General features: G+C 39.4%; 1 protein-coding gene across 5 annotated transcripts in view; it reads left to right on the forward strand.

Annotated features, from left to right (window-relative positions):
• Positions 1-27,157, forward strand: part of npnt (nephronectin) — a 56,425-nt gene that overhangs the window by 23,620 nt on the left and 5,648 nt on the right. For 2 of the 5 annotated variants that reach the window (XM_023957373.1, XM_023957380.1), the window contains 8 exons: positions 6,103-6,189; positions 13,227-13,346; positions 14,566-14,685; positions 16,589-16,723; positions 18,398-18,520; positions 19,529-19,909; positions 23,603-23,692; positions 24,480-24,578. In XM_023957373.1, coding sequence (XP_023813141.1) covers positions 6,103-6,189; positions 13,227-13,346; positions 14,566-14,685; positions 16,589-16,723; positions 18,398-18,520; positions 19,529-19,909; positions 23,603-23,692; positions 24,480-24,578 — 1,155 coding nt within the window. The remainder of the gene's footprint in view (positions 1-6,102; positions 6,190-13,226; positions 13,347-14,565; positions 14,686-16,588; positions 16,724-18,397; positions 18,521-19,528; positions 19,910-23,602; positions 23,693-24,479; positions 24,579-27,157) is intronic. The other 3 variants (XM_023957381.1, XM_023957382.1, XM_023957375.1) reach the window with 2 other exon arrangements.

Here is a 27,157-nt window from a genome sequence, read left to right on the forward strand (position 1 = left end):
GTTTCAAATGACTCATGCTGCATTTCAAAGCTAGTTGGCTCCTCTTTGCCTTGCCAGACATCTCCTCTTTGTTTTAATATGCAGTAAAAAAAGGTTCAGCCTCCTTTTTTCTCTGAGAATAGACGTTTCTGCCAACCATTCAGACAGAATAATCTGACAGATATCATCCCACTGAGATGAAACTAGCCATTTAACCAAGTTGCCCTACTGTGTATTTTTTAGGCTATATATGTTTTGCAGAGATTAATATCTGACCCCCCTACTAGTAGCAGAATAGACTGTGTAGGGTAGTGGTGACCTTCTTTGCTGATTTAAACCACCTCCACACCACAGAATCCAGTTTTATTTTTTTTATTTTTTTCTAACTTGTCCTGTCCAACAGCTGGGCAGACAGATGAGAGCTGAAGGCCTTTTGTGTTGGACATATTTTACTTTAACAACAGGGGTTAATCTTCTGACAAACCAGAGGTATGTCTGAAGAAAACCCTTTTGTAATTGAGGCCAAACTTTATTCCTTTTAACTGTTTTTGAAAATCTTTTGTGTTGGACCGGATGGAAAGGAAAGGAGGGAAGAAGAGAGAGGGATGTTAGAGAGGGGGGGATAGGAGGGCGATCATAGGAGGGGGGAGGGGGTGAAACCATGAAGCAGCATAAAGCAACAAGCTACTGGATGTTTAACATTACGGTAAAGGCCCGTTCACACCAGGACGAATTTCGCCGGCGATTTTCGCCGATGTTTAATGCCTCGTGACTAAGCAAAGGGCACCAATGAGAGTGTGCACACCGACGCGAAAAAACGCCACGCGTCAAAGTGTCAAAATATATTCGACCAATGAGAATGGCGCTTTTGCACACGTGTCTGGAGCTTCTGAAGTTACAGTAAAACACAACTTGGGGGCGCTCAAACACAGAACTGCCTTGCTGAGCACACATACCAGCGAAGAAGATAGACGCCAAGTAGCGTCTACACAGCCACGAAGAAATAATGACGGACATTCTAAAATATCCCCGAACCAAGCACCAGTTGGAGCTACTGGTGCTTGAAATATTCATGTTTTCTTTGTATTATTCTGACAAGCGCGTAAATACTTACTCTCTTCTTCTGAGTGAAAAGCGACTTTAAGAAGCGTAAAGTTGCGCAGCGCCACCTTGTGTACAGGAGTATTTCTGTTTACATTAAGCGCCATGTAATGTCAGGGAATGAAATTGCATGTTCGCTCGGCTCATCGTCAGCGAAAATCGCCTGAGTGTGAACACAAAAAACGTGGCGAAAAACGCTGGCGAATAACGCCTGGCGAATATTCGTCCCGGTGTGTACGGGCCTTAAGGTTCAAATAGAATACAAATCTCAATGGGGCGGGGGCTGTCCTCACACACACTCAAATATTATAGACACACCTGTTAGCTGCAAAAATGTCCACATGTCAACATGTACACAATACAGATATTATTCACACATGCATACTAATGCCTTTAAGCCAACTAGTGTGAGATATTTCATTCAATCACGCAAACTATTAGTGCAAAGGTGAGCTAACACCTGTGCTCAGTTGAGTGTTTATGTTCTTCTAAAATGGATGATGGAATTTGAAAAGAAGGAGGGGGAGTGACCAGCCATCCCCACACCAAGACCCTCGCCGCAGCAGCCGCGGCAGCCAGAAGCCCCCAACACCACGCGGCAGCAGGCAGAGAACAACCGCCCCCCGGGCGACCACGTCCGCCACCCAGGCCAGGGCCAGCAGGACCGCCACAAGGCCCCCAGAGCCAGAGAGCAGGGAGGCATGGGGGGAAAGAGATTGCCGCCCCAGCCCAACCAGGAGAGCAGCCCCCCTGCAGCGCCAAGAGGGCCCAACGCCAGGCCCCAGCCGAGAGGGGTGCCCACAGCCCCAGACGAGCACCCCATCACCACCCAGGGGTTCTGGGCATCCCCCCGCCCAATCCCAGGTACGAGCCAGGACCCCCCAAGGGAGACCCGCTCCGCGCTCCAGGCAGCCATCCACCAGGCCCACGGTTGGTCCAGAAAGGTGCAAGACAGGGGCCAGCCGCCCCCGCCCCGGAGGGGGGCACCCCAGGGAGAAGGGGGCCCACAAGGGTTGTTGTAGACATGGCCCGACCAGGCTTGGCCACAGATGGAAGTTTGGCCCAGCACCCGGCGGCAAGGACCAGAACCCACTCCACAGGGACACAGACACCCCCGGCTCAGGTGTGATATGAACCCCGGCTTCTGGCCTTGCCAGAGAGCTCAGGGATCCCCCTCCCTGCGTGGGAGGGGGATCCCGGCATCCGGGGGACACGGCCGCCGTTGCCAAGGGCCCCGCACGCCCCACCAGGGATGGGGTAGGGGACAGATGGTCCAAGGTCCCGCCTTTCTTGCGAAATGAGTGTGTGTGTGCGTGTGTGTTAGTCAGGGTGTGTGTGCATGTGTGTGTGTTTATGTTGGAATGCATATTTTGAGGGGGGAAGGGTGTGTGTACGAAGGGGTGCAGTTAAAATTGGCGGGTAGGGCACTGAGAGGACATCTCCTGATTACTCACAGTGATGTCCCATCCCCCTCCCCACCAAGGGGCCCTAAATGTCTAAGGTGCAGTAAAAATTGGCGGGTAGGGTGCTAAAAGGACATCTGCTGCTTGCTGGCAGTGATGTCCAAGCACCCCCCTTACCAAGGGCCCTACATGTCTAAGGTGCAAATAAAACCGAGAGATGGGGGGCCCATTCCATACGGCAACCATCGGAGGGGGACCACTGCCAAGTAGCTCCCCCCATGGCGCAACGCAGGCTAAACCCCCCCCCCCCCCCCCCCCCCCAAGGCAATTGGGGACAGCTGGTAGACTGCCCCCCAGATGTCAAACAGCCCCCCCCCCCCCGCAGCGCGCCCAGGACCCCCAACCCCGGGGTTGAATCCAGTTTTAGTATTCTGAATCTGAAGTTAAGACTTTCTCACTGAAGTACAGCCTTGGCTGAGCATGGTTTTGAAGTCATGCAAGTCATGTCAGTCATGCAGAACAATACCTAAAGCAACAAAAGAGGAACGTTCTAAAGTAGATGCACAAATATTAATCAAAATGTTTTTTTAACTGAAATGACAACATGACCTGTAGCAATGTTTTTTAAGCCAAACCTCACACTAGTATGTGAGATTGACTAAACTGTTGATTAAAAAATAAAGTTATGTCTGAACCCAAATTGAACTGTGGCAACACAAAGAATATCCGTCTTCCTCAAAAGTTGTAGATTTAAAAGAAAACAACAAAAAAGATTAACGTGACACATTCCTTTTAAAAAAATCCAACAAAAAAAACCCTTTAGGTTCACCAAGAGGCTTTTCAACACCACACCTGAACTTTCCTTTCGGTCAAATGCAGCGGCGGAGATATGGAAGGGAAACATTTTCCCCCCACCCCAATTTTTGAGATATTAATAGAATCATTATTGACAAATATTAAGAAATCATTAAAGGAAGCTTCTTGTTCTAATTATTATAATTTTTTTTGTGCAAAAATAATCCGCCCCACCCATATACAGTAGCTCCGGCCCTGTTCAAATGATTGAAAATACCATTCTGACGCATATGCATGTATCTGTTTAATGCCGCTTTTTTATTTTCAAATCACAAAGAAACGCGCAATGCTTTATTTTTTCTGCTTTTGCTTTTAAAAACAGAAAAAGTTTGTGAATATACTGTTTTAAAGATCGAACTGGTGGCTTTTTTGCCCCAAGGCTCGTTTGAAATGCAGCAATCAACAAGCAGTTTGAGGCTTTTGTCCCCCTCACACTTTTTATACGTTTTTAGAGGTTCAGCTTAAAGGTCAGTGCTTTCAGGATTTATTCAAATGACTGATGAAAGAAAAAAAACACCACCTCCCACTCACTTAATGCATGCAAAACAAAGTAAATAAAAACGAAGACGAATGAAAAAAAAAATTCTTCTTATATTGTTGGTAATGTGAAATAGGCGAAAGACAGAGACATCCACTTAGTGCCAGTGAACTGGCTTTTTTGTGTTGAACCTTCATAAAATATTAACACTCACAGGACTGCATTTTCGTTTCAGCCTTCAAAAATTTCACTTTAAGTGTTTATTTTTCAGTTTGTTAGGGTGTAGCAGTGAAACCAAATTAGTCACTTAGTCTCTTCAGAGTGGATTACAAAGAAGAGAATGTGATTATTTACATCCTGGAAGAAACAAATAAATCCACAGTTAAGATTGACATGCTCTACTTTCACAATCCTAATTAATTTGAAGAGGCGCCTCAGCATGGGTGATGAGGTAAATTGTTCATCTTGACAGGGTGGCAAAGATAGATTATGCTCCAGCTGCATAAATAAACTCATTATAGGGATCACTTGTGCAACAGTTTGGCAGCACACACACCAACCCCCTTCTGGTGCCATCATCTTAATAAGATGGTTATTTTTTAAGCAGGTAGATTTAATTATCTTAACGTCCGAATGAAAGACTTTGCTGATAGAGCAGTGTCTCAGTCATTAAAGGCCCCACAGCTGCAGGACTTCCAGATGCTGTCGGCTAGATTAGTGATTAATACATTTCTGGGAATGATTGATCAGATACACATTTATGCTTGTTTTTTCTATTCCTCTTCTTAGATTACTACAATCTGGGTTCTTTTTTCCCTTTATCTTGGTTCACAAATTAAAAATTGACTGTTTGTGATGGAGATGGTCTTAACAGTTCACACGCTGTGATCAACATGTGAACAGCTGGGGTTTTTTAACCTCAGATCTGCTCTATCTGCCATCTTTTTTTAGGTTAGATTCTCAAGAGGTGAAAAGCTATAAATGAGTGTCAAATAACATAAGTTCTTGCACTCTTTTAGAGAACACATCTGTGCTTTTTCACACACTTTAAAGATAACCTCATTTAAATGTTTCCCAAAGTTTTATATGATCCGACACACAAAAAGTATGTTTAACAGTAAATGTTTGAAACAAAGTTAGAATCAGCTCACTGTTGACAAACAAAACTTAACAATTTTTTTTAGAACTTGTAAATCAGAAATGTTAAGGATTGTGTTAAAAAATTAACACACAAAGTAAATACAATTGTTAAATTCCTCCTTTTTCATAAAATCTTGATGTTTTAACTATTTTTTATTTGTCAAAATGTTCAGCTTAAAACATGAATCTAAAGCAATAAATTAAAGCATTTTTGTGTTATTCCGAAGAATTTTGTGTTGGTTGCAGGAGTTATTATTGTAGAACATGCATCTTTTTCAGTTGTAGACCCAGATCTCTTCAAACACCCTTCAGATTGTTCCAGTCATTGCATGTTTGTGCTTTTCACCTTTGTTTTAAAGAAAGTTCGTGTTTGTATCAGAACAGTTACAGTTTGCATTTGCAATATTTTCTTTGGTTAAATGATTTATAGTCCGCTGCTTGTCCTTTCCATCGGTCGTCTTTCGCAATTTAAGATCTAAATGTGTCTAAACTAAACTCGGACGGACCTCTCAATCCACCTGACCTGATGGTTAGATTAGAGCTCATTTGGTTTTCTGGTTTTAGCCTCTTGCAGCAGTTGTGTAATTTGTGTGTGTCATTGACCAGATACTACTAGTAAGTCATTGTATTTCCCAAATGGGAATTCCTATAAGGAAATCAGGTGAGCTGAGTACTACGTTGGGGATGTGTCATCTCCTTGTCACCTAACAATGGGTATTCTTAGCTCACCGCCGGAGGAAAGGTGGCTTGACTGATGGATGGTTGAACAATCGGGGAGGGGCTGAAATTCCTGGAGATCAAGTGTTTGCAGTCCTGCAGCTTGCCCCTTAAATCCTGCAAATTTGCTGACAAAAAAAAACAAAAAACTAATGAAATTGTTTTTTTCTTCTTTTTCTGTTCTGATAATAAGCTCCAGTTTGGTTCCCACAAGTGTAACCCTCTTTGCTGCACAATGTTGTTCTTTCCCTCTTAGCAGGTGGTGTTGTGGTCAGACGTTTTTAATCCATTGGTTGGTTGCTCTTTATTTTCATCTCCCTCAGCTCTTCCTGTTCTCCTTTCTCATTCTTCATCCTCTGATGTCCATCAACCCCCCAGAACACTTGTCACTTCCCATCCCATTTCTAACCCACTTTCTTTTGTTCAAAGAAGAAGCGTTGGACCATTTAACTCAGCCAGTATGGACCAGTCACCTTCCTATCATTCTTCCTGTGGACCGTCAGCCAGTGACAGAGGGTGAGATTCTCCAGTCAGTCCCCCTCCTCCTCTTTCTCAGCAGCTTCCCTTCTTTCCCCCGTTGGCATCATGCATGGTTTGGCCACTGCACCCGAGGAGGAGTGAATGTCACTTTCACGGACTTTTATTGCTACTTTCTGTCATGTGTGGCAGATGCGGTGCCTCCCAAAGGCAGCTTTCCAGTTAAAATGCCATGATGAATGCCAAGCATGTCACACTTCTACCTCCATGCAGCTCTTTTTCTGTCTTATTTCCACCCTGAGCACTGATACGATACAAGCAAACCACACCTGATTTCATCTTTCCCTTTTTCATATTTTTAATTCCATTAATGCAAACAAAGAACTCATTTCTCCACAGGGGTTCAGGGCTCACTCTGAAGGTCAAGCTACCTTTTTAGACAGTGTTATCCTCTTTAAAGACGAGCAAATCCCCAGGCAGAAGTTGTTGCTAATCTGTCCGTCAGTGGTCGAGCCGTGTCAGGAATGTGGCATCACATACCTCAGTGGAGCTGACCCAATAAATCACTCCCCTTTGCATCCTTTTCAAAGGTGTCTTAGCACTTCATTTGGTGCCAAGCAAACACCCATTTTTACATCTGTGATTGTACACCCATTTGATTTATTGGGGGAAAAAAGTCCATTGGTGATCATGTCTGTCTGTTTTCTCTAGGCTTTCTATCCATATGTGTTTTCCCTCTCCTCCTCTGAACTTATTTTTTTTCTTCCATAGATTAAAGCCTGGCTGTGTCTTGCAACTGGCTTGTGCTGATGCTCACTGAGCTTCCACTGTCTGAGAATGTGATCGCCTCAGTAATCCTTCATTTACATTTCTAACATCCTTTTTTCAGTCTAAAAGGCAAAAAAAAAAAATCAACAATAAAAAACTGTCTGCCAATGCCAACAAATGACAATGTTGCTATGATTTTTTTGTTTCTGCACAAACAAGGAAGGCTGTTGTTTACTTTGGAAATCAAGGATGGAGAAAGATTGGCGAGGCCAATCACACTAATGAGTCAAATTGTGTGTGCACATCTTCTCTGGGAAGTGTGAGTCCTGTTTTCTGTGAAAGTGAAGCAGTTATTGGGTTTTGACTTAATAACCACAGAAAGAGAATTTTCATCTGTTGGTGTTTGAGCAGTATGAAGTGCCAAAAGGAAAGAGCTAAATGTGGGACAGCAGAGACTGAAACTGTGCCGAAAAATCCTCATTAGTTTAACCTTTAATCCAGCAGAGCGGAAATGCTTCTGCACCTTCAGCTTTGTTTTTCTGCACACAACAGGGCAAAAACAATGAGCCAATACAATCAAGACCAATACACACCTCATGTTCCACAAATCACTGATGCTGCCCTCAAGTGGCAGCAATGTGCAACAACAGATAGATTGGCATACAATTGAACCTTTTAAAATATTTTTTTACTAAACTATTTGTCCTCTTTCTATGTTTAAGATCCTATAGCTATGGGACAATTATTAATCCCTGAAGGATTAAGTGGTATTACACCAGTTGGCAATCTAATCCACATTAGATTCAGGCTCTGTTTATAGATCAGGTCTTTTGGAAACAAACAACAAACCTGCTTCATGCTTCACGTCCTTTCAGAGTACGACCTATGTGGCTCTCAAAGAATTCCCTCAACATGTGTCGTTGGAGCCAGACACAATAAGTCCAGAACGACCCCACATGTGCAGAGAGATGAAGTCTATTTGTTCCAGTTGGTCTGCATCTCAGAGATGGGGAGTGGGGCTTACATTTCTTCTGTTCAGAGGATTTCACATTGTTCTATTTTTACATGCATCTGACAAATACAGTAGTTAAAGGCAGCAGAACAAGAAAATGCAGTATAAAGAAAAGAGAGGGGACTTTGGCTTTCTCCCACCGTCCAAAAACATGGTTCATGGGTTAATAGGCTACTCTACATTGTCCCTAGGTGTGAATGTGAGTGTGTATGGGTGCGTGATTGTGACCCTGCGTCAGACTGGTGACCTGTCCAGGGTGTACCCTGACTTTGCGGCTGGGATAGGCTCCAGCAGCCCTGTGACCCTTGAAGGGACAAAAACGGGTTTAGAAAATGAATGAAAACTCTAAATAATTTTCAAACCTTTAAAGTCCCACTCCTATCATCTTTTGATCTATTGTAAAAGTGTTCCTAGTGGTTTTAAAATTGTTAATATGCCGTTTGTAGCCAAAATAAAAATATCTTCTTCTGATTCACAATAATTTGATATTCAGAAAATCTATTTTGAGCTTAATTCTGTTAAAACATGTCCCCCATCATCAGAAAATGCCAAAAGAACATGTCAAAAACACTATTTTTAACTGAATGAGTATTTATTTTACACTCTTTATCAAATAATATACAGTTATTTTTATACACCAAACTGCCTTATGGAGTTTAGTGCATGTAGGATCAGGGGTTTGAACTCTCCGGCCTGACCGTCGTCATGAGGTTATTTGGTTTTAACAGGATGGACTTCAGAATGAAGTGAAAATTATTTCCTTAATATTAGCTATTTTTATAATACCAAATATGCATGACCCTGTGTGCAAATGCCTTAACATTAAATGAACAAGGAAATGACGACACAACACCTGCATTTATTTTGTTTCATTTAAATTAAAATTATATTTTTAAACCTGGCGTTCAGTATTTTGAAAAAGTCTTGAGAGCATGAATCGTAAAAAGACTTGTGGTATATTTTAAATATGTATCTTGATCTAGCCCTCTCTGTAATGACATTATTCAAAATCTTAATTTTTAAAACGTTTCTGGAGGACAAATCATGATGAGAATCATAACTACTTGAATTTGTGTGTTAGTATATTCTGAAATTTGTATATTTTTCAAAGAAAAGGGCAGGGAAATGTTTATTTCAAGCAATGCAGAGAAATAAAGAGAGGGAAATGCCCCTATTACCATAGTTCTGTTTGACAGTGAACTGATATGACAAGCTTCCGGCCTCTGCGAGGGATCTACATAAATGGATTTCATATACTATTACTTTTATTGTCAGCCTTTTGATTACTAAAATAACAAATATCTGCTCTGATTCAAGTCTAGACAAATTGTCCAAACTGTTTGGCATCACCTGCATGACTTTTGTATGCTTTGTTGGGAAAAAAACAAAAAAAGATTCCTCCATAAAAATACAAAACAGGCCTTTTTGTAAAAGAAAACTGGCTTCTCATATGAAAATGTAATAGTTTAAAGTCAACAATATGATGTAATAATACACATAACACTGAAGTTCTTATTGTTTTTTTTTAAATTATTCACAATTGAAGACTTAAAGGACAAAGATCAAGTCTATGTTTAAACAATTTCAAGCTCTTATACAAACAGTGTTCAGTGAAGTGGAAAAGTTTGCCCATTTTAATTTCAAACTATTAGGCGAAACAGCAGGGTGTTCATGCAAAGCCTTTAAATTATGTATCCTAACTAAATTGAGTAAAATAGAGCTGTTTACAGATAGTTTTGTAATTTATTTTTATGAGCTAATCAAAAAGTTATGTGTGCTTTTTATTTTTTCATTTGCCCACTGAAATTAGTAGAAACCCGTAAAAGTAATGCAGTTTTCAGGGTTTCCAGATTGTTACTGAGAATCCCAGGAGTTGACGCACCAGCAACCTTCTCTCAAGGTCAGCCAGGGCTCAATGCTCAGAGGAAGCACAGAAACCCCAAGAGCTTCCCGACGGAAAGGAAGCCAGAGCATGGCGGCATTGATCCTTTAAAATCACAAGGACTGGTACACCTGCTACACCTTAAGAGATGACTGTGAACTCCGCAGGTGTACTGAGCAGTTCTGGAGCCGCATCTGCCGGTCTTAGCTTTTAAATCTGTAACAGGCTTAATGTTATTTAAGCACCACTAAAGTCTGGGCTGAGTCGTTTATTTTTCTACAAACAAAAATCAGAGTTTCAGATCTTTATTAAAAAGATTCTCTCATCTGGCATTGATGTATTTGACTGTTATCTTTTGTGTTCTTGCAAGAATCAAAACTGTTTAAATTAATTAAAAGGTTTATATAAATAATCTGACCTACAGCCAAGTCTATGAATGTCAACCCCACTCTGGGGTTTCAGTAAAATGCTCCATTGATCCCTACAGACCTTTGAGTCAAAACAACTAGAGGGAAGATGGGCATAGAGGATCTTTCTTTGCTGCCGTGTTATTTGAATGTATTTACTCAGAAGAAATTTGCATGAGCATCTGAAAGGTGCTGCTCTCAGAGTAAGCTCCATCCTCTTATGAGTCCGACCTGCTGTGTATTCCGACAGCATCCTTTTGGTAATCTCATTTTCCTGGCTTGTTGGAGATTTCTGCAGCGGTGTATCTGCATAAAAACATTGGGACTGACCTGAGAAGGAGAGCAGGCTTATGAAGTCACTGTGAGCCAAAGGGGGGATAATGGCGTATTTGATCACAATAAGGTGGTGGAGGGTTTGACAGCTGATACTGGCTTCCTGTTAGACCATCAAACATCTGACTTTGGGGCTTTTTAAGAACATCTCAACACTTTAAGTCAGCTGGCAGGTCAAACCAAGGGGTCATAACTGTCTTGAGGGGTAGATACTGGCAGTCTGAAGCCAAAAGAAGGCCAAACCTGTACACAGGTGGCCTGCATTAAATTTTAAGACAGCCATAGTGAACTCTTAACAAGGAAGGGCAAGTCGTAGTGAATAAAGTGATTATCTTTTCAACTCCTCCAAATCCTGCACATTGTGCTAGCCCGTTAGTGCTCTTCAAGTGAAAGGTGCGCGCTCCTGGCGTTCTAGTAGTTTGGGTGTCCAGCATCTGACGCGCATTCTTAAACACTTTTAGCATAAGTTCACGTGGGACTATTGCCACCAGTTACCAGTGCATGTTACCTACAGTTGGAAGAGGCTTGGTGTGAAATGTTGAAGTGGTGCAAATTGCTCCAAGCTTTTTCTTTCACAGCTCTATTCTAATAAATGAAAGATTTGGTGTCAAATAATTCCGGGGACAAATCGCAATTATTAATTTCTCTCCTATGATTAATGTTCAAACGCTTCGTACTTCCGGGAAACAAAAAGAATGTTATCCATTCGTCACTACCAAATCCTGATTTCCTGATTAGTCAAAGTTCCTCCTCTCCTTCTTCAACCAACAGTAGTCCAATTTCCACCGCCACATTGTCGGTACAGCACAGATGGTGGTCATTGTTAACCCGGGCCTCCACCAATCCGGTACGGATCTCATAGGTCTGATTCACATTCGGCAAACATTTTATGTCGGATGCCCCTCCTGACACAACACTCTGTATTTACCGTATTTTCCGGACTATAAGTCGCCCTTTTTTTCATAGGTTGGCAAGGGGTGCGACTTATACTCCGCAGCGACTTATAGTAGAAATAAATTGAAATAAATACATTGTTAACCCTCCTGTTATATTCATTTGTGAGGAACAGAGATGATGTTCCTGGGTCAATTTGATGTATGGGGTATGTTAAGTGTTAAGAGTATGTTAAGTGACTCAGAGAATCAGCAAACTTTTTTTTACAGTAAGATCTTGAAGGCTAACAACATAATATTCTATTTTCCAATGATTTCATAGATTTAGAAATGCAATAAAAGTGAAAACTGTTTCTAAAAATACAGGATGAAAACAGAGTATTAGTTGGCCAATGATGCTTCATGAAAAGAATAAATAAATAAGTTTGAGAAAAAAATACTGTGAAATTATTAGATAAACAGTCTGCTATGATTGTGTCATATAAGGTTGTGAAAGTTAAAATGCGACTTATAGTCCAGTGCGACTTATCTGTGTTTTTTTCTACTTTATAATGCATTTTTGGGCTGGTGCGACTTATAGTCCGGTGCGACTTATAGTCCGGAAAATACGGTATTTGGAATTGGGATATCTGTATTTATCCCAAGCCCTAGGGGGCCCAAGGCATAAGATCCTGGCTTGGGCCCCCTCGTGGTCAAAGATCAACCTGGTTTAACTATTACTGCGTGTTCAATGCAGAATGTTTTGTACTGAGAGCCCCAAAATGGTTGTACAAACTTGTATAGTGAGGCTTGAATGCGATAACTTTGCACGCAGAAGCTCAAAATACGCATATATACAGTCAGGTCCATAAATAATGGGACAGCGACACAATTCCAACATTTTTGGCTCTATACACCACCACAATGGATTTTAAATGAAACAGACAAGATGTGCTTTAACTGCAGACTGTCAGCTTTAATTTGAAGGTATTTAAATCAAGATCAGGTGAGGATCAGGTGCAGGAATTACAACAGTTTGCATCTGTGCCTCCCTCTTGTTAAGGAACCAAAAGTAACGGGCCACTTGGCTTCTCAGCTGTTCCATGGCCAGGTGTGTGTTGTTCCCTCACTATCCCAATTACAACGAGCAGATAAAAAGTCCAGAGTTTTTGAAGTGTGCTGAATACACTTGTAGAACACCCTGGAGCCCCCCTCCAGTGTGCACGTGGGGGAAAACAATGAACAGGTTTGAGAGGCAGGGGCGGGGCTTAGACTCATCGCTTATGATTCCAGACCCCGCAACAAACTAACAGCTGCTTCCTGATAAAAAATAGTTGTCATCCATAAAATTAATAAAATGTATTGGGTTTACTGGATTTAAAGAAAAAAAAATAGAAACGAGTCTGTATCAAAGTGAATTTGTTTGTTTGTTACGGAAAAGTCTATTCAAGGTTGTGGAAAATACACAAAAGATCAAAGGAAACATCACGCTCGTAAAGAATAAAAAGAATGCAAATAAATAATTAAATGAATATCCTGACAACATTTTGAAACAATACAAGTATTGCTGAATAAACTATCGCGATATATCGGCAGAACCATTTTTTCTTACACCCCTACTGTTGTGGCTCCCTGTGCTTTCCTCTCAGTGGGAAACTGATCAAAATGGCTCTTTGAAAGGTGCAGGTTGCCGACCCCTGGACTAAGGCATAACATGAGAGAACTTCTCATCTTTGACCTCACTTGCTTGTATTTTGAGGATTTGCAGTGTGTCCACTCATGCTCCCGTTTTGTGTCCACAGACCTGAATGAATGTGGGCTGAAGCCGAGGCCCTGTAAACACAGATGCATGAACACGTTTGGGAGCTACAAATGCTACTGCCTGAATGGCTACATGCTGATGCCTGATGGAACCTGTGGAAGTAAGTCTCACAAGTGCACACATCCATGAGTTTATAGCTAATTGGAGATTCTTTAATCACTTCTGCTTAGAAATCCCTATTAAATACTCTATGGTGAAGCATATTTTTTACCTCCGTAATCATCAACTTTCCAAAGGGGAAAGCTGATGAAACATGCCCTCTGTCATAAAACCCATTTCCTCTCCTGTGAGTTTCTCTGACAGCAGCCTGGCAATTTCTTTAAGAAGCCTTTTTTTTCTCCATAAAAAATCATGAAAGGGAAAAAAAAGACTTTTTAGATTAAAAGCTCTCATTGATCAGCTTCATCACAGTCATTTTTTCTTAGAAAACCAAAAGAAAAAGCTTCTTGAGAGCTAAAATGAAAATATGAAGGGAGCAGAATGTGAACTTTCATTGAATGCCCTGAGTTCTTTCCCATTGTGGGAGCTGATGCCTCTGCTTGCCTCCCATTCATTCTGTTTCCCACCTCGGTTTCTGTGCATGTTTCCACTTGCTGAGTGCATGACTCCTTGGATAAAAGTTCTGTCCTCTTTTAAACTTTGAAACTCCGAATGTCATCCCACTTAGTGTTTCAGTGTGTTGTTTCCGTAATGACAACGTGTGGAAATTTGAACACCTTTCTGTTCCCTTTCGCTCCTCTGCTCGTGCTTTGATCAATGGATCGCTGTAGCATTTAATCAGCCCAGTCCGCCTTTGCCATCAAACCGTTCTCCAGGGAGCCAGCAGCAGCTCAAGTAGCTGCAGCAGCATGAGCCCTGCTTTTTAATTTCCTTTTTACGCTCTGAATGTATCAAGAGGCGCTGAACAAATTCAGTTCCAACATGTTATAATTTTAGAGGGTCTTGGTTTTCCCAGCATGGAACAACAACAGTGCGGCTGTACTTCTGCTCTGATATGCTGGAGATGGATTATTATTAGTTTTAGGGTTTAAGAAAGGATCAAAGAGGGCTGCTGGAGCTAAGGTGTGAGTATACGGCTATTGCACAGCAGAGGAATCTAATAACCGTAGAGTGACTGCTGTTCTGTCAGCTGCACCCTGGGGTCAAGCTCACTAATATCACAAAGGCCGGCAAGTGGCCCGGCTCTTACAAATTGGCTAAGGGATAAGAGGTGCATGTGTGTGTGTGTGGAAGGCATGGATAAGAGCAGCATAACTCTCTCCTTTGTACTCCTCTTTGTCACCAAGGCTTAACATGCATTTTTTCTTTCTTTCCATTAGATGCTCGGACTTGTGGCATGGCCAACTGTCAGTATGGCTGTGAAGTGCTGAAAGGGGAGGTTCGATGTCAGTGTCCGTCACCAGGGCTACAGCTGGCTCCGGATGGAAGGACCTGCGTGGGTGAGTCTTTATATAACTCATGGGCCTGGAAAACTGAGCCGTATTTTATCGCTCCCATGAGGTGAAGCTGTGTGCATTTCTCTCTGTCTTGATGCAGATATTTTTTATCACAAAGAAATCTTTTGAGAAAATAATTGTGTTTTTTTTCATGATGGAGGACATATAAAGAAAATTAAGCCTTAAAGTGCATTTCTGAGTATTTCCTAATTCCTATAATTGTGAGTCAGGGCCAGACAAAAAAATGACAGTGGAAAAAGCTTGGAGCTCCCTGCTCCACTCCATTCTGATGCATCCACTTATCCATGGATGTCTTTGTTTTGGCATGTGACTCAAAACTGTGTGGCTGGAAAACTCCGATATTGCACGCCATTCACATCAACTATGTGAAGTGGTCCATCCAATTGGGTATATGCCGTGAGATTTTTTCAGCATGTGTGTAAACATTTAAGGTAACCATTTATCTCAGTTTACAGTGTCTTTTCTGATACATGTATGACACGGGCTGATTTAGCGATAACGATAAATTTGGAATTTATTGTCCACGCCTAGTTTGGAGGTGTGAAGGGTTGCAAGCCAGTTGGAGAGTGCATAAAACACAAAGCTTCTTAAAAAACAGAGATGGGAATGGAGTGCGGGATTGCTTCACACCAATGATTCCGCCCACAACTTAGAGATGAACACCTGCAGCTAGAAACTAGTTAACAACACATTTTTTATTTTGGCTAAAATCGGCATTAATCATAATTAAAAGACCACTGAAAATGCTTTCAAAATAGATCTAAAAGAGGATTGGAGTGAGTCTTTAAGCCTTCAATTGGAACTCGTCTGAAATATTTAGAGTTTTTTTTGTGTTTTAATGATCTCAAACAGAAAATTGTTCCATCTTGGCTTTTTTAATACAATAATGTAGCAAGAAAGACTCCAGCTCTGTCCTCCACATCTACAGTACTTTTACCTGCAAACGTTGCCTTTGGATTTGAACAGACTCCTCCAGTGAGAGCTGTTACTGCTGCAATACCTTATCATTCCACTTTAATGTTAAGTGGCTTAACGGAAGGGACAGTTTTCTAAAGCGAGCCTTGATTCCCCGAAGAGAGATGTCCTCTGATCCCACCGAGGGGCATATTGACCTGTTGTTGCTCAGCTGCAAATGCATCTGCGTCTTCAGACTGCTTTAGACGCTAATCCAGCATGCTTTGCATTTGAGACTTCGACTCTAGTTTTAAATCTGATGCTCTGCATCTTTACAATAGGTTTTATTCACACTCTGGAGAACAGTGATGGGATCTTTTCAGAGCAGTGAATGCTACACATTCAAGGTCTTTGCTGTTTTGTTTTCTAATTAAATAATTCATGGTTATGATAGATGCCAAACTGTGTCGCAGACTCCAGCTGCTGTCCATTAAGCAGCTTCATCCATTGAGCCATGCACATATTTTCATAATTGGTTTGGACGTGCGTAGTTTCAGGCAAAGTGCTGCCCTGCTCACTCTGTCTGCTTCTTCTCCCAGCATGCCCCGAGGCGCCACAGTGGCTGAGTCGTGTTGTGCTGCAAATTATTTTGCGGCAAATGCATGGAGAAGCTCGTCATTTAAATATTAATGCTTACACGCCTGTGGAGGTGATCAGCACAGCCACTTTAAGTAGTTCTTTAAATTATGCAACTGCATGGGTACTGTTCTATTTTTTTTCCTAAGGGAGTGTTAAGACTAGAAGGCGGAACAAGTATTTTGCAGTTTTGTTTTAAAATGACTATTTCCTTTTTCCTTATACAATGTATGGTCCGTCTTTTTTTTTTGCATCAACTTGCCTTGTCATAAAGATTTCCTTGAAGATTAGGTGAATATATAATGGATCGGAACATCTTTTTTTTAATAGCACCCATCTTTCTTTTCTCCTGCAGATGTGGATGAGTGTGCAGCAGGGATTGCGGTGTGCCCCAGGTTCAGAAAATGCATCAACACCTTTGGCAGCTACATCTGCAAGTGCCATGAAGGCTTTGACCTGCAATACATCAATGGAAAATACCAGTGCTTCGGTAATGACACGCTGGCTTTCACAACTAAAGCACAACTAATGATCATAGGTCACTGCTGCAGTAATTACATATTATTTATATAAAGTCTGACAATCTGATCAATCTAACTTTTATGATTCAAACTAAATCTTGAACACAGAAAGTTTTTCTGCTTCTTCATTTTCAGGAGCTTTGTTTTGTGACAGAGACCATGTCACTCTGTTTATGAAGGCCTAAAAACACATGAAACCATCTGCTTTTTTACACTTTGACATAATAGGAAGTTGAATGTTTGGGAGAATCTCTTCAAATGTCATCATAGTAAATCAGACACAATTGTATGATTTTTTTTCCAAATTATTTTGGAAATTTTATAAATGTGAAAGTTGGGTCAGGTGAGAAAGGCAGCAGAATTTAAACATAGATAGTTTTATTGACACAGGAACAACATTCAGTGGATTGACAGCAACAAAAACACCAAAAGAAACCTTGGCAAACAGAAAAAGTGTTTAAAAAACATTTTTATTGTGAGTAAAATGAATTAAAACGTAGTTTTCCAGTAGTTGATGAGCTGAACTTAGCCAGACTTATTTAAAGTTTGCTGATTCACTGATAGATTTCCTGGAGCATTGCATAACACTAAATTGGCCAAAAAGAAACACTGTTTTATTACTGTTTTATTCATTTTTCTGTAAAAGTTGCCCTACAGTTGACATGATGACCACTTTGAATTCAAATTCAACAGCAATTTAAAAGAATATGTAAATGTTAACTTCAGAAGACATATTAAGTCCTACTGCAAGATAGATCACTAAGTAATACTCAGGCTACAAAGAGTCAGAAGAGTCAAACTAGCCTAATATCGGACATTTTTTAAAAAAGAACCGAGAGAAAAGTCATGGGAATTTAGCAGACACTTCTGTCTGATAATATTTCTTACTGTTTGAGACAATAGTTTAATAACTCACTGTCATTAAATTATATTAACCTTTTTTAAAATAATGAAAAATGCATTTTTTTTCCAAGAAGACAAAATACAAAAAAAAAGAGGATTTCATCGGAGATCCCTCAGTGATACTAATCTTCTTGTCAAATGATGATACCTGAATAGAAAGTTGTTTCTGACCAAACTGGGCACATTTTCAGCTAATGTTAGATCATGGCTAAAGAAATCAATGGGAAGTTGATCAATTAGTGCTGATCCAGTGTTTGCCACTTTGGCTCATTATTCAGACAAACAATTGTGTTTATCTACTGATCTTTCCTCTGTTCTCATCTTCTACAAATAGTAACAAAAATAACCATTTCACAAAACTGATTTGAATTTTGGCAAATCATTTTAAGCCTCAACACTTAAGTCTCTAATACTTTTAATCAAATTTTGAGCCAATGTCTTTAAAAAGTAATTATCTGTAATATGTAAAATAGAAATCTTTTATAATGAATGCTCCATTGACATCTGAGCACTTTAGCTCTTCAAGGATATTTCCTAAACAGCCCTCATGATGATTTTTCTCAGGCATTTATGAATGAGTCATTGTTGATTATGCAAAGGCCTTTGCCAGCACCAATTCAGACAAGCGTTCCTTTAAGAACCATTGAAGCAATTAGTCTTTTCTAATCTACCGCTACATTTAAATCCTCTATAAACCTTCAGCTTTTGCTGCATGTTCTTGTTTTTCTGTTATCTTTCAGATGTGGACGAGTGCGTTTCGGGTCAGAGCCACTGCAGCAGCTTCGCCAACTGCTACAACACGCCAGGCTCCTACAAGTGCAAGTGCAAAGATGGCTACAGGGGCATGGGACATGACTGTAAACGTAAGGCCTGGGAAAAAAATGCTGGCGTCAGTCTTCACTTTTGCTGAGAGGGATGGGGCCTCACATTGTTGTTTTCTTTGCCAGTTGCAAAGCAGGAGGGAGGGAAGAAAAGCCTCACAAGTGTCGAGCTGATTCGGAAATTCCTGTCTTTGTAATGGCTGTCAGTCATTCCAGGAATCACCCTGCTGCCTTATCACTGTCGCCCAGAGTAACCCCACTTTCTCCATCTGGCCTTTTTCTAATCAGCCACAAAAGAAGTTAGAATCAAATGTGTCATATCTAATATAGTTTTTCTCTTTCCGCTTAATCACACGCAGCTTATTTGTCTTTGTGGTTGCAGATTCTCCAGAAACTCAATATTTAATCACTTAACTGACACAACCAAGCGGTTGCCTCCTGCTAATATCTAATGCCTTCCCAAGGGGGGGAGAGACGCTTGGCTCCGAGACTTGAGTTTCTATGTCCTGCTTGTGGATCACATTTCAAAAGTGGTCTGCAACCCGAGAAGGGAAAAAACAGATTCAGGCTACATGCACCGATTTAGGCTCAATCGTCACTCAGAAGCTACTAGGAAGAAGAAAAAAACGCCACAGAAAATAGCAAGAGTTTGCCCCCAATACAGACAATGTGAGGAGGAACAAAAGAGAAGGAGGAGTTGCTTACATTTCATCAGCAAAGACGGTTGAAGGGAATTATTTCACACACATTCTCAGTCTGTTGCTGCAAGGCCTCTGGATATGCAAGCAGATAATGTTTACGCCTTCTATATATATAAAGCCTTTTTTTAGTTTGCATGATACTATATGCTTCCTTTATTCTTTTTTTTTTACTTTTTAAACTTGAAACTTACTCATTTAGCTATTTTAATGAATCTAATCTGATTTAATAGACATAAAGGTCTCTGATAGAATTAAACTCTCCTCTGTAAAAGTAAGGCTAAAGACATATCAGCAAATCTATGTTTCATTATCTCTGAAGAATTTCAACAACATTCTCTTGTGATTTCAGCCATTCCAAAGGTGGTTATTGACCCCCCAAGACCTGGAAAAGTACCTCCAAATCATCACAACCTCATCCCAGGTTTTGACCACAAAAGAACCACCACCACCCGTCCACCTGTGACTCAGAAAAAAGTCTACCCCATTCGCCCTAAATCGACCACCAAAGCTCCTCTGCCTCCCAGTAAGGTCACGCCATCCCCACGCAAGCCTGCAGTTCCCACCCGAAAGCCCTTCGTGCCCACCAGAAGGCCGTCAATACCCACACGCAAGCCCTTGATCACACCAAAACCAGCCGCTCCCACAAAACCACCACTGACTCCACCTCCAGTCACGCCAGTGGACAACACCATCCAGAAGGAAGTCACCAAAAAGCGAGGGGATGTGCAAAGTAAGAATTGGACCTTTATTTTATTTATTTATTTTCAGAAAATGTAGATTAAAATGTAGCTCTTGACACACATTTCTGTTTTGTCTGAAGCCACAAACACAACGGGCGTTTGACATGTAATTAGGGCACCAAATGGAAACAGTTTGGTTAATTACTGGTCGTCCTTGCAATGACGCATATGGATTGGCCTTGGTTTATTGTTGTTTTTTGCCTATTGTCGTTTTTTTTGTATTTATTGTCGCTGTGTCTGGGTTTACCAGATGAACCAAATCCATCGGTCACTACAAAATCTGAGTCCCTGATTGGTCAAAGTTCAAACTGCTTTAACCAGCAATATGCGTTCAACGGCCACGTGTTTTGTACGCAGAGCCCAAAAACTTGTAAAAACTTGCTTAACTACACATAAAGACAAAAGTTTTGAACAGAGAAGACCATAACTTGCATTCACGTGCGTTTACACAGACTTTTCTTCAGAAGTGGCTGCTTTAACATGGGTTGCAGAGGGCGGTGTGAACATAGCTTGACATAGCCAAATAAGAAGTGAAGGTTTAAAGAACAGGTAAAGATTTTCTAAACTGTGAACATGTGTAGGCTCAGTATTAACTGTGACCATAAAGTGTTTTGGGCCTTAATAAAGGTAGAAAAGGGCAATATAAGTATACCCCATTTACCATGACAGACTGACATACATTTCTGAGCAGAAAGGAAAACACATTTTTTAACATAAAATGAACTTTTATGCTTTTGTCACAGATGCTGTTTTACACATAAAGCATACAAATTGACACAGTAGTTGTGAAGTGAAGTCATTCATAGTGCAGTAAGAGTTCTTAAGAGTTTTTGTTAATGTCAGATTCTTTTTTGTGTCCAGATTTAATTTTCATCTTTTTAGCTAAAATGACGTTTATAGCTATAAAAAAAAAGTCACTGATATTTCACTTTCAAGTTGATACTAAATTACGGTAAATCTGGAGCCGCAGTGGTTTGATGCATATTTGCATCAAAAGGCATTTATAATTCTAGCCAGACATTTAAGGGAGTCAATAATCTAAAGTGTTGGAAAAAAATCATCAGCCTTAGTTTAAGCCGTTTTTCTATGCATGTAGCTGCTGTGGGCCCACTTAGCAGACATATTAGACATACATAGGCAGCTGTGTTTGTAAGAATTTTATGATTTCTAAGAAATTATTTAAGAAGCAACACATCTAAAGCAGAAAATAACAGATCAGTTTTTATTAATGGCACCATTAGATTGAGAATGTTTTGTTCTTCTGTTGTTGGCTTTAATTTTCTCACTGTGCTTTTTGCCAAGTGTGACTCTCTGTTTTGAATTTCATTTAAAGCTCATCGCCAGACTTTGTTTGACATTTGTGGCAACTTTCGATATCAAATGACAGAAGTGAAGAGGAACTAATGAAGAGGAGGCCTGAAACTGAGTCTAGCTGCTTAATTAAAAAAAATAATCTGTAGAATCTCTTTATTTTAAAGATTACTCATCTGTTTTCTCAGCTGCAGAACAAGTTTACAAAAACTCAAATAAAAATAATCTCCGTCTCACAGACCTATTTAAAATGAAAATTATGGCTGCATGAAGGAATCCCTGCAGATGATGCAGAGCTAGACACGCAACACTTAAGGTCAACTTCCTAGCATCTCGCGGAATAGATTTTGTGGCAGATAAACATTTACACAATTGGCTGGAAGTCAATCATGAGTGGTAATAAAAGAGAAATTAAACATCTTCTGTATTATATTATAAATCAATGTCAGAAAATAAACTGTTTCTTTAATCTTTTTCCTTTTTTTACATTTCCACTCAAGTTAAAAAAAGGGATTACCATATTCAGTTGCATAATGTGTTTATAGGTACAATAATCATTTATCTGTTTTCTTTTCTTCTTTTGTGGTTCAAATACCATTGACGTTTGCTAAAAATGAATATGACACAGAACCATTAGGAATAAATAAAAGTTGGTGCATCCTGAAAAAGTAACAAACTGCTTGAACTAAGCAGCAAAATATATCTCAAAGGCCAGAAACCCAATGCGAAGGCACTTTCACTGTCTTGTAAGTTGCAACAGCTACATTCAGAATTAGAAAGGTGTAGGCGCTCTGGTTCTTCCTCATCTTGCCAGATGGTATGTAGTAATTAGAAACAGTAAAGAGGAGAGAAGATTACATTTACACCTGTCTGCACTGCTTGACAGAGATATCAGACTTAATAGTTTTCCTACAGCAAAGCCACTCTAGGAATCAAAGCTTCTTGAAAAAAACTGAAACTGAGAAAGGAAGGAGAAATGACTAATTATTTTAATCAGGAGATGAAAACAGGAACGATGAGTCTCCTGGTTCCAGTGCGCATTTGCAGTGTAGTTTGAGGGTGTTTTTAAAGAGACACAGAAGGCTAATAAAACAGAAACTCTATAAATTGTTGTTTTAACATCAGAAGGAAAGAAATAAGATTTTGTTGGTCATAAAAGCCTGTTAAGCTCCACAAATTTGGTCTTTACAATTATTATGGGGTTAGACTTTGGAAATAAAGTAAATAAAAGAAATAAAATGTAAAAGATAAAAATCGTAAGTAAATTTAGCTTATATTGAGTACTTAGTCTACCTAATGACAATAATAAAAACATTTCAGGAAAATAAATGTCAAAAAATGTTTATTTATATAATTGCAATTTTGCAGTGACTATGAAAAAGGTTCTTGTAAACTCTTAAACACACATAGTTATTGTTTTCTTACAAGTGAAAAAAAAAAAACACTTTATTTCATTCATTCCACTTCCTGTTTAGATCTCTGCTGCCGTCTAGAAACGTTTCCTCCCTTTTGAATGCAAAATTCCAAATGGGGCTTTGATCTGCGCACAGACAGAGATACCAGGATGCCACGAATTGCTGGAGAGCCTGGTGTGCATAACCCCCCCACACACTTAGACACTTAGATTCCCTCCGACTGTCAGACTAGGACATGCTGCCAAGTCGTCATGACCCAGCTTTGGGATGGGCCCTTTCACTTTCCGGGCTAAAAGAGGGAGGGGATGGGGTGGCTCATGTTAAGAATTTAAGTAAATTATTATTTTAATACAATTTAAAATATACATATATTAAAGGCAGATTTATCAATTGGATTTTAGCAAGTTATACCAATAAAAAGGAAACATGTTTTATCTTCACACGATTTTTATATATTTTTTAAACCATTTCTTTAAACCAATGAACACATTTATATATCTGGAAGAAAAGGACCAAAGCTTTTCTTAGAAAATGTTCAATGCTGAAGTAAAAAACAAAAAAGAGCGGAACACGGCTGACCTTTAATAACAGCTTGATCCAGACTATTTTGTGCAGTGTGACCCCATTGGGAAAGGTCAGGAGCTATTCCGGGTGCAGCTGTTCTTAGTACTGAATGTGTGCGCCTGAACTGATCAACCAATCGCAAAGCAGCACCGATTGCTCACATGTTGCGTCAGATGAACTTTTGAAATTTCCCTTTGATTCAGATCTGATTTCTGGTGTTTATCTTTACTGCCATCTTAACGAACATCTTCATTCTTTCAGGAAACGTGCAAAAAAAAACATGTCAACTGTGACACTGACATTCATTGTTGGCAATCCATTTGTTGGGAAATAAAACTATGAACATATATAATACCGTAATTATAATTTATCCCAACCTATTCCTCTCTGCAGTCCCTCGGAACCATGACCAGAACACTGTCCTCGGCTCCGACTTTGACATTGAACTGGGCAACACAGCAGATGAAGTCAGGGATGATCCAGGTGAACACAATGCACACAATGCAGCTCGTGAAAGATGCAAGTGCCAAAAGACGAGCTCACTAGACTTACAAGATGACAGATGAGCAGCGTGAGATATTGACTAATTGAAACCAGAAAGTTATCTCTGGGATGCCTTTGACTTTGTGCTTGTTTTACAGTCACAAAAGGTGTTTTTAAAGTGCTCTCCCTATGAAAATCATACATGAGGAATCAGTTTAAGTGACATGAGCAGAGATTTTTGTCATCTGGCAAATCATTTTTTTCTTTCTTTTACTCCTTGGAAGTACATTTTCTTACAAACTTCTCCAATATTTTGCAGGGATTAGAAAACTTTAGATGAGTATTTTAACTGATCACGTTTACTCATTGTGCAGTGCTCATTAAAATGCAATACAAAATTAAATTTTCTAATATTTTTTATGGCCTTGAATGCTTTTTCAAAAAGTCAATTTAGCTGACAAATAGGTTTTAATTTTTTCTGAAAACCAATTTTGGAACTATAAGTCTTTGTATATTACAGCCTTAGTCTCTGCTCTTCATTTATTCTTCATTACAGCAGTTAAAAAATAAAACACAACAAAACATCAACTGAGATTATTAAAGTAGAATTAACTCATAAACGTCCTTCCTTTCTGCATCAAATCTTAAAACGTTGCCTTGTTTTTTCCATCACAGAGATGATCATCTGTAATGCTGGAGGCACCAAAATAAAAGAGCAGGCTTAAGCCTTTGCTTCTATGTGTGTGTGTGTGACCTCCATTTCTCTGAAACGTGTTGCCCTTTTCAGAGTCGGGGTATCTGAGCTGCTCCTTTGATGATGGTCTTTGTGGGTGGATCAGGGACAAAGATGGAGACCTGCACTGGGAGACGACGCCTGATCCAACAGGTAATTAAAGGACAAGGGTCAGCGCTTCCCAATCCTACCCCCTTCAATTAAAAAGAAAAGAAAAAGAACCTGAAAGCCAGTAAATGGGTGTTAAAATGTTTTAATCCTTTAATAGCATACACGTGCATACTGTCTCAGAAGAGCAGCTTTGTTCTGCTCGCTTGCAGGTCAAAACGACTTCAACAAAGTAGTTTGTCTTTTTTGCAGATTAGGGATTTGCTGTACAAAGCAATGCAAATCATGAGTGGATAATGTGAGCCATCTAGGACCTGCTTAAGTTTTACTACAACTCTGTTAAGGGGGGTAATTGAATGAGGAGACGTTTGTAATCATACAGAGGGAACTCAGGTGTCTCAACAGTGAAGTGACCAGCACATGGTTTTCTTTATTTATCTTGGGTGGATTTTGTGTCTTTGATCATTTCTTTATTTAACCTCTTCTGATGGAAACTATAAAATTGAACGATCTCTGTTGAATGTAGGACTGGATTGCCTTAGATCACTTTCTGTGACGTAAAGTCGCCTTCCACTATTTTTTTACTTCTCAAAAGCTATTCAATAATGTTTTAGCTGCATTGACTCTAATGTTACCCAGAATGGATACTTGTGCTGCAATATCTGCAGAAACTAAGTAGTTTAGGGTCTACATATTGGTGTGCCATAAGCAGTGTTGCCAGATTGGGGAGTTGCCCACCTAACTGGGCGGCCTTGATTCTGACTTTGTGGGTAAATATTGCTTTAGGGGGTCAGGGGAGGCAGGTGAGCCAGTGCCTCACCTGTAAGCATCCTCACCTGCCATCATGAGATGTAAAGTCTACTAATTATAAACATAAATACGCATCCACTAATCTGTTCAAAAAATTCATTTTTTTTATGTATGATTATAATCATTTTATCTACTTTTAAACCCCAAATCTCAGTATTTTGCGTATTTCCTGTTTAATGACTGTGCAGGCTGCGAGGTGATACAGCACTGAGCTGGGCCTCATGGCAAATTACGCAATCCCATGCACACTGAGTTGACAGCTTATAGAGTAAACTAACAGTTTAATGCTTTATTGTTCTTTTATTATCAATTTTGACATTTTATTGCAAATTCTCACTTTCCATTTGATAGTTAATGTATTTCACGTTTTTCTATAGTTTATTTTTTGTTCTGATCTAACATAAAGCTGCACTAAAAAGACATGAGGGGAGACGTGCAGAAAAACAATAGTGCTTTTTGAGATGTGAATAAAGAAGCAAAAACTAATTTGTTTTCTGAATGTATATATATATATATATATATATATATATATATATATATATATATATATATATATATATATATATATATATATATTTATGATGATTTTACTGTTGTTGCACAAAATGTCCTGTTTATGAAAAACACAAAATACTTTTGAAGTAATCTTAGGTGATATGTTAATTTATTTAGTTCTTAATGCTTTGTTAACACTTTGTTTATATTCACAAGAACAGGTTTTTAAATATTTAACCACTTTTTAATATGTTTCATTAGGACATTTTTTTATACAGTATTTTATCTCACTGAAATACTTGAAAAGTGAAAATGCAAAAACAATTTCTACTTTTGTTCATAAGTTATACCATAACCCCTGCCATTTGACATTTTTTGCCGACTGACTGCAAAAATGGCGGATGTAAAAGTTGAACTCTCAATAGGAAGTTACAACAATGAATGATTAATTGCTGGTAATTAATCACTGATGAACGTTTTGGAGGTGGTTTTTCTGGCATAGGTCATCTAGGGCTGGAAAACTGTGACTTTATCTGGCAACACTGCCCAAAAGGCGAAAGATGTTGGAACATTTTCAGGCTTTCACATGGATGCCTTCATTCTGCCCACTCAGTTGGACAAATGAGGACTTTGCCTAAATCTCTTTGACTGTGTAAATAAATGCTATCAGTTAACTATATTCCAAGGCCAGGTGAGGGATTTGGATTTAAATAGCAAAAATTTTATTAGGATTATTTCCATTGTAAAAATAAACATTTTAATTACCCAATGTTTTTAATATGTGAATAGAATTGAACATGTGATTTCATTTCTGACTTTATATCCAATGATATACGAAAATGTTTTTTCCTGTTCAAAATTATTCTAAATTAGGTGAAGGGCTGGATTTGATGATACATTGCAAATATTTTAGATAACTTTTATCCCACGATGGTAAAATCACAAACTAGTGATATACAGGATGAAAGGGTTAAAATCAAATTACACGTTATAAATCCTTTGTAACGTGAAGGTCTTAATGCATTGCTTCATTAGATACTTCACTGAATTTCAAATACGAAACAAATCCAAAAATACATTTAGGAGAAACGTGGGCTTAAAAATTTAAACAAAAAAAAAAAAAATCAAAATTCATTGCTTTTTGCATAGATTTGGTAATTACCGAAAATTAAAAATATTGACTCTAGAATACATTAGGGGGTGCCTGAAGATGTGTTTTTGAAAATAAACTAAAACAAATTGGAAAGGAAAGAATAAAGGAAATAAAAAAAGATGCAGAGAAGGGCAAAAAGGAAAGAAACAGTTTTACAGGAGACTTT

Source organism: Oryzias latipes, chromosome 1 (genome assembly GCF_002234675.1).
Source record: "Oryzias latipes chromosome 1, ASM223467v1".
NCBI classification, from domain to species: Eukaryota; Metazoa; Chordata; class Actinopteri; order Beloniformes; family Adrianichthyidae; genus Oryzias; species Oryzias latipes.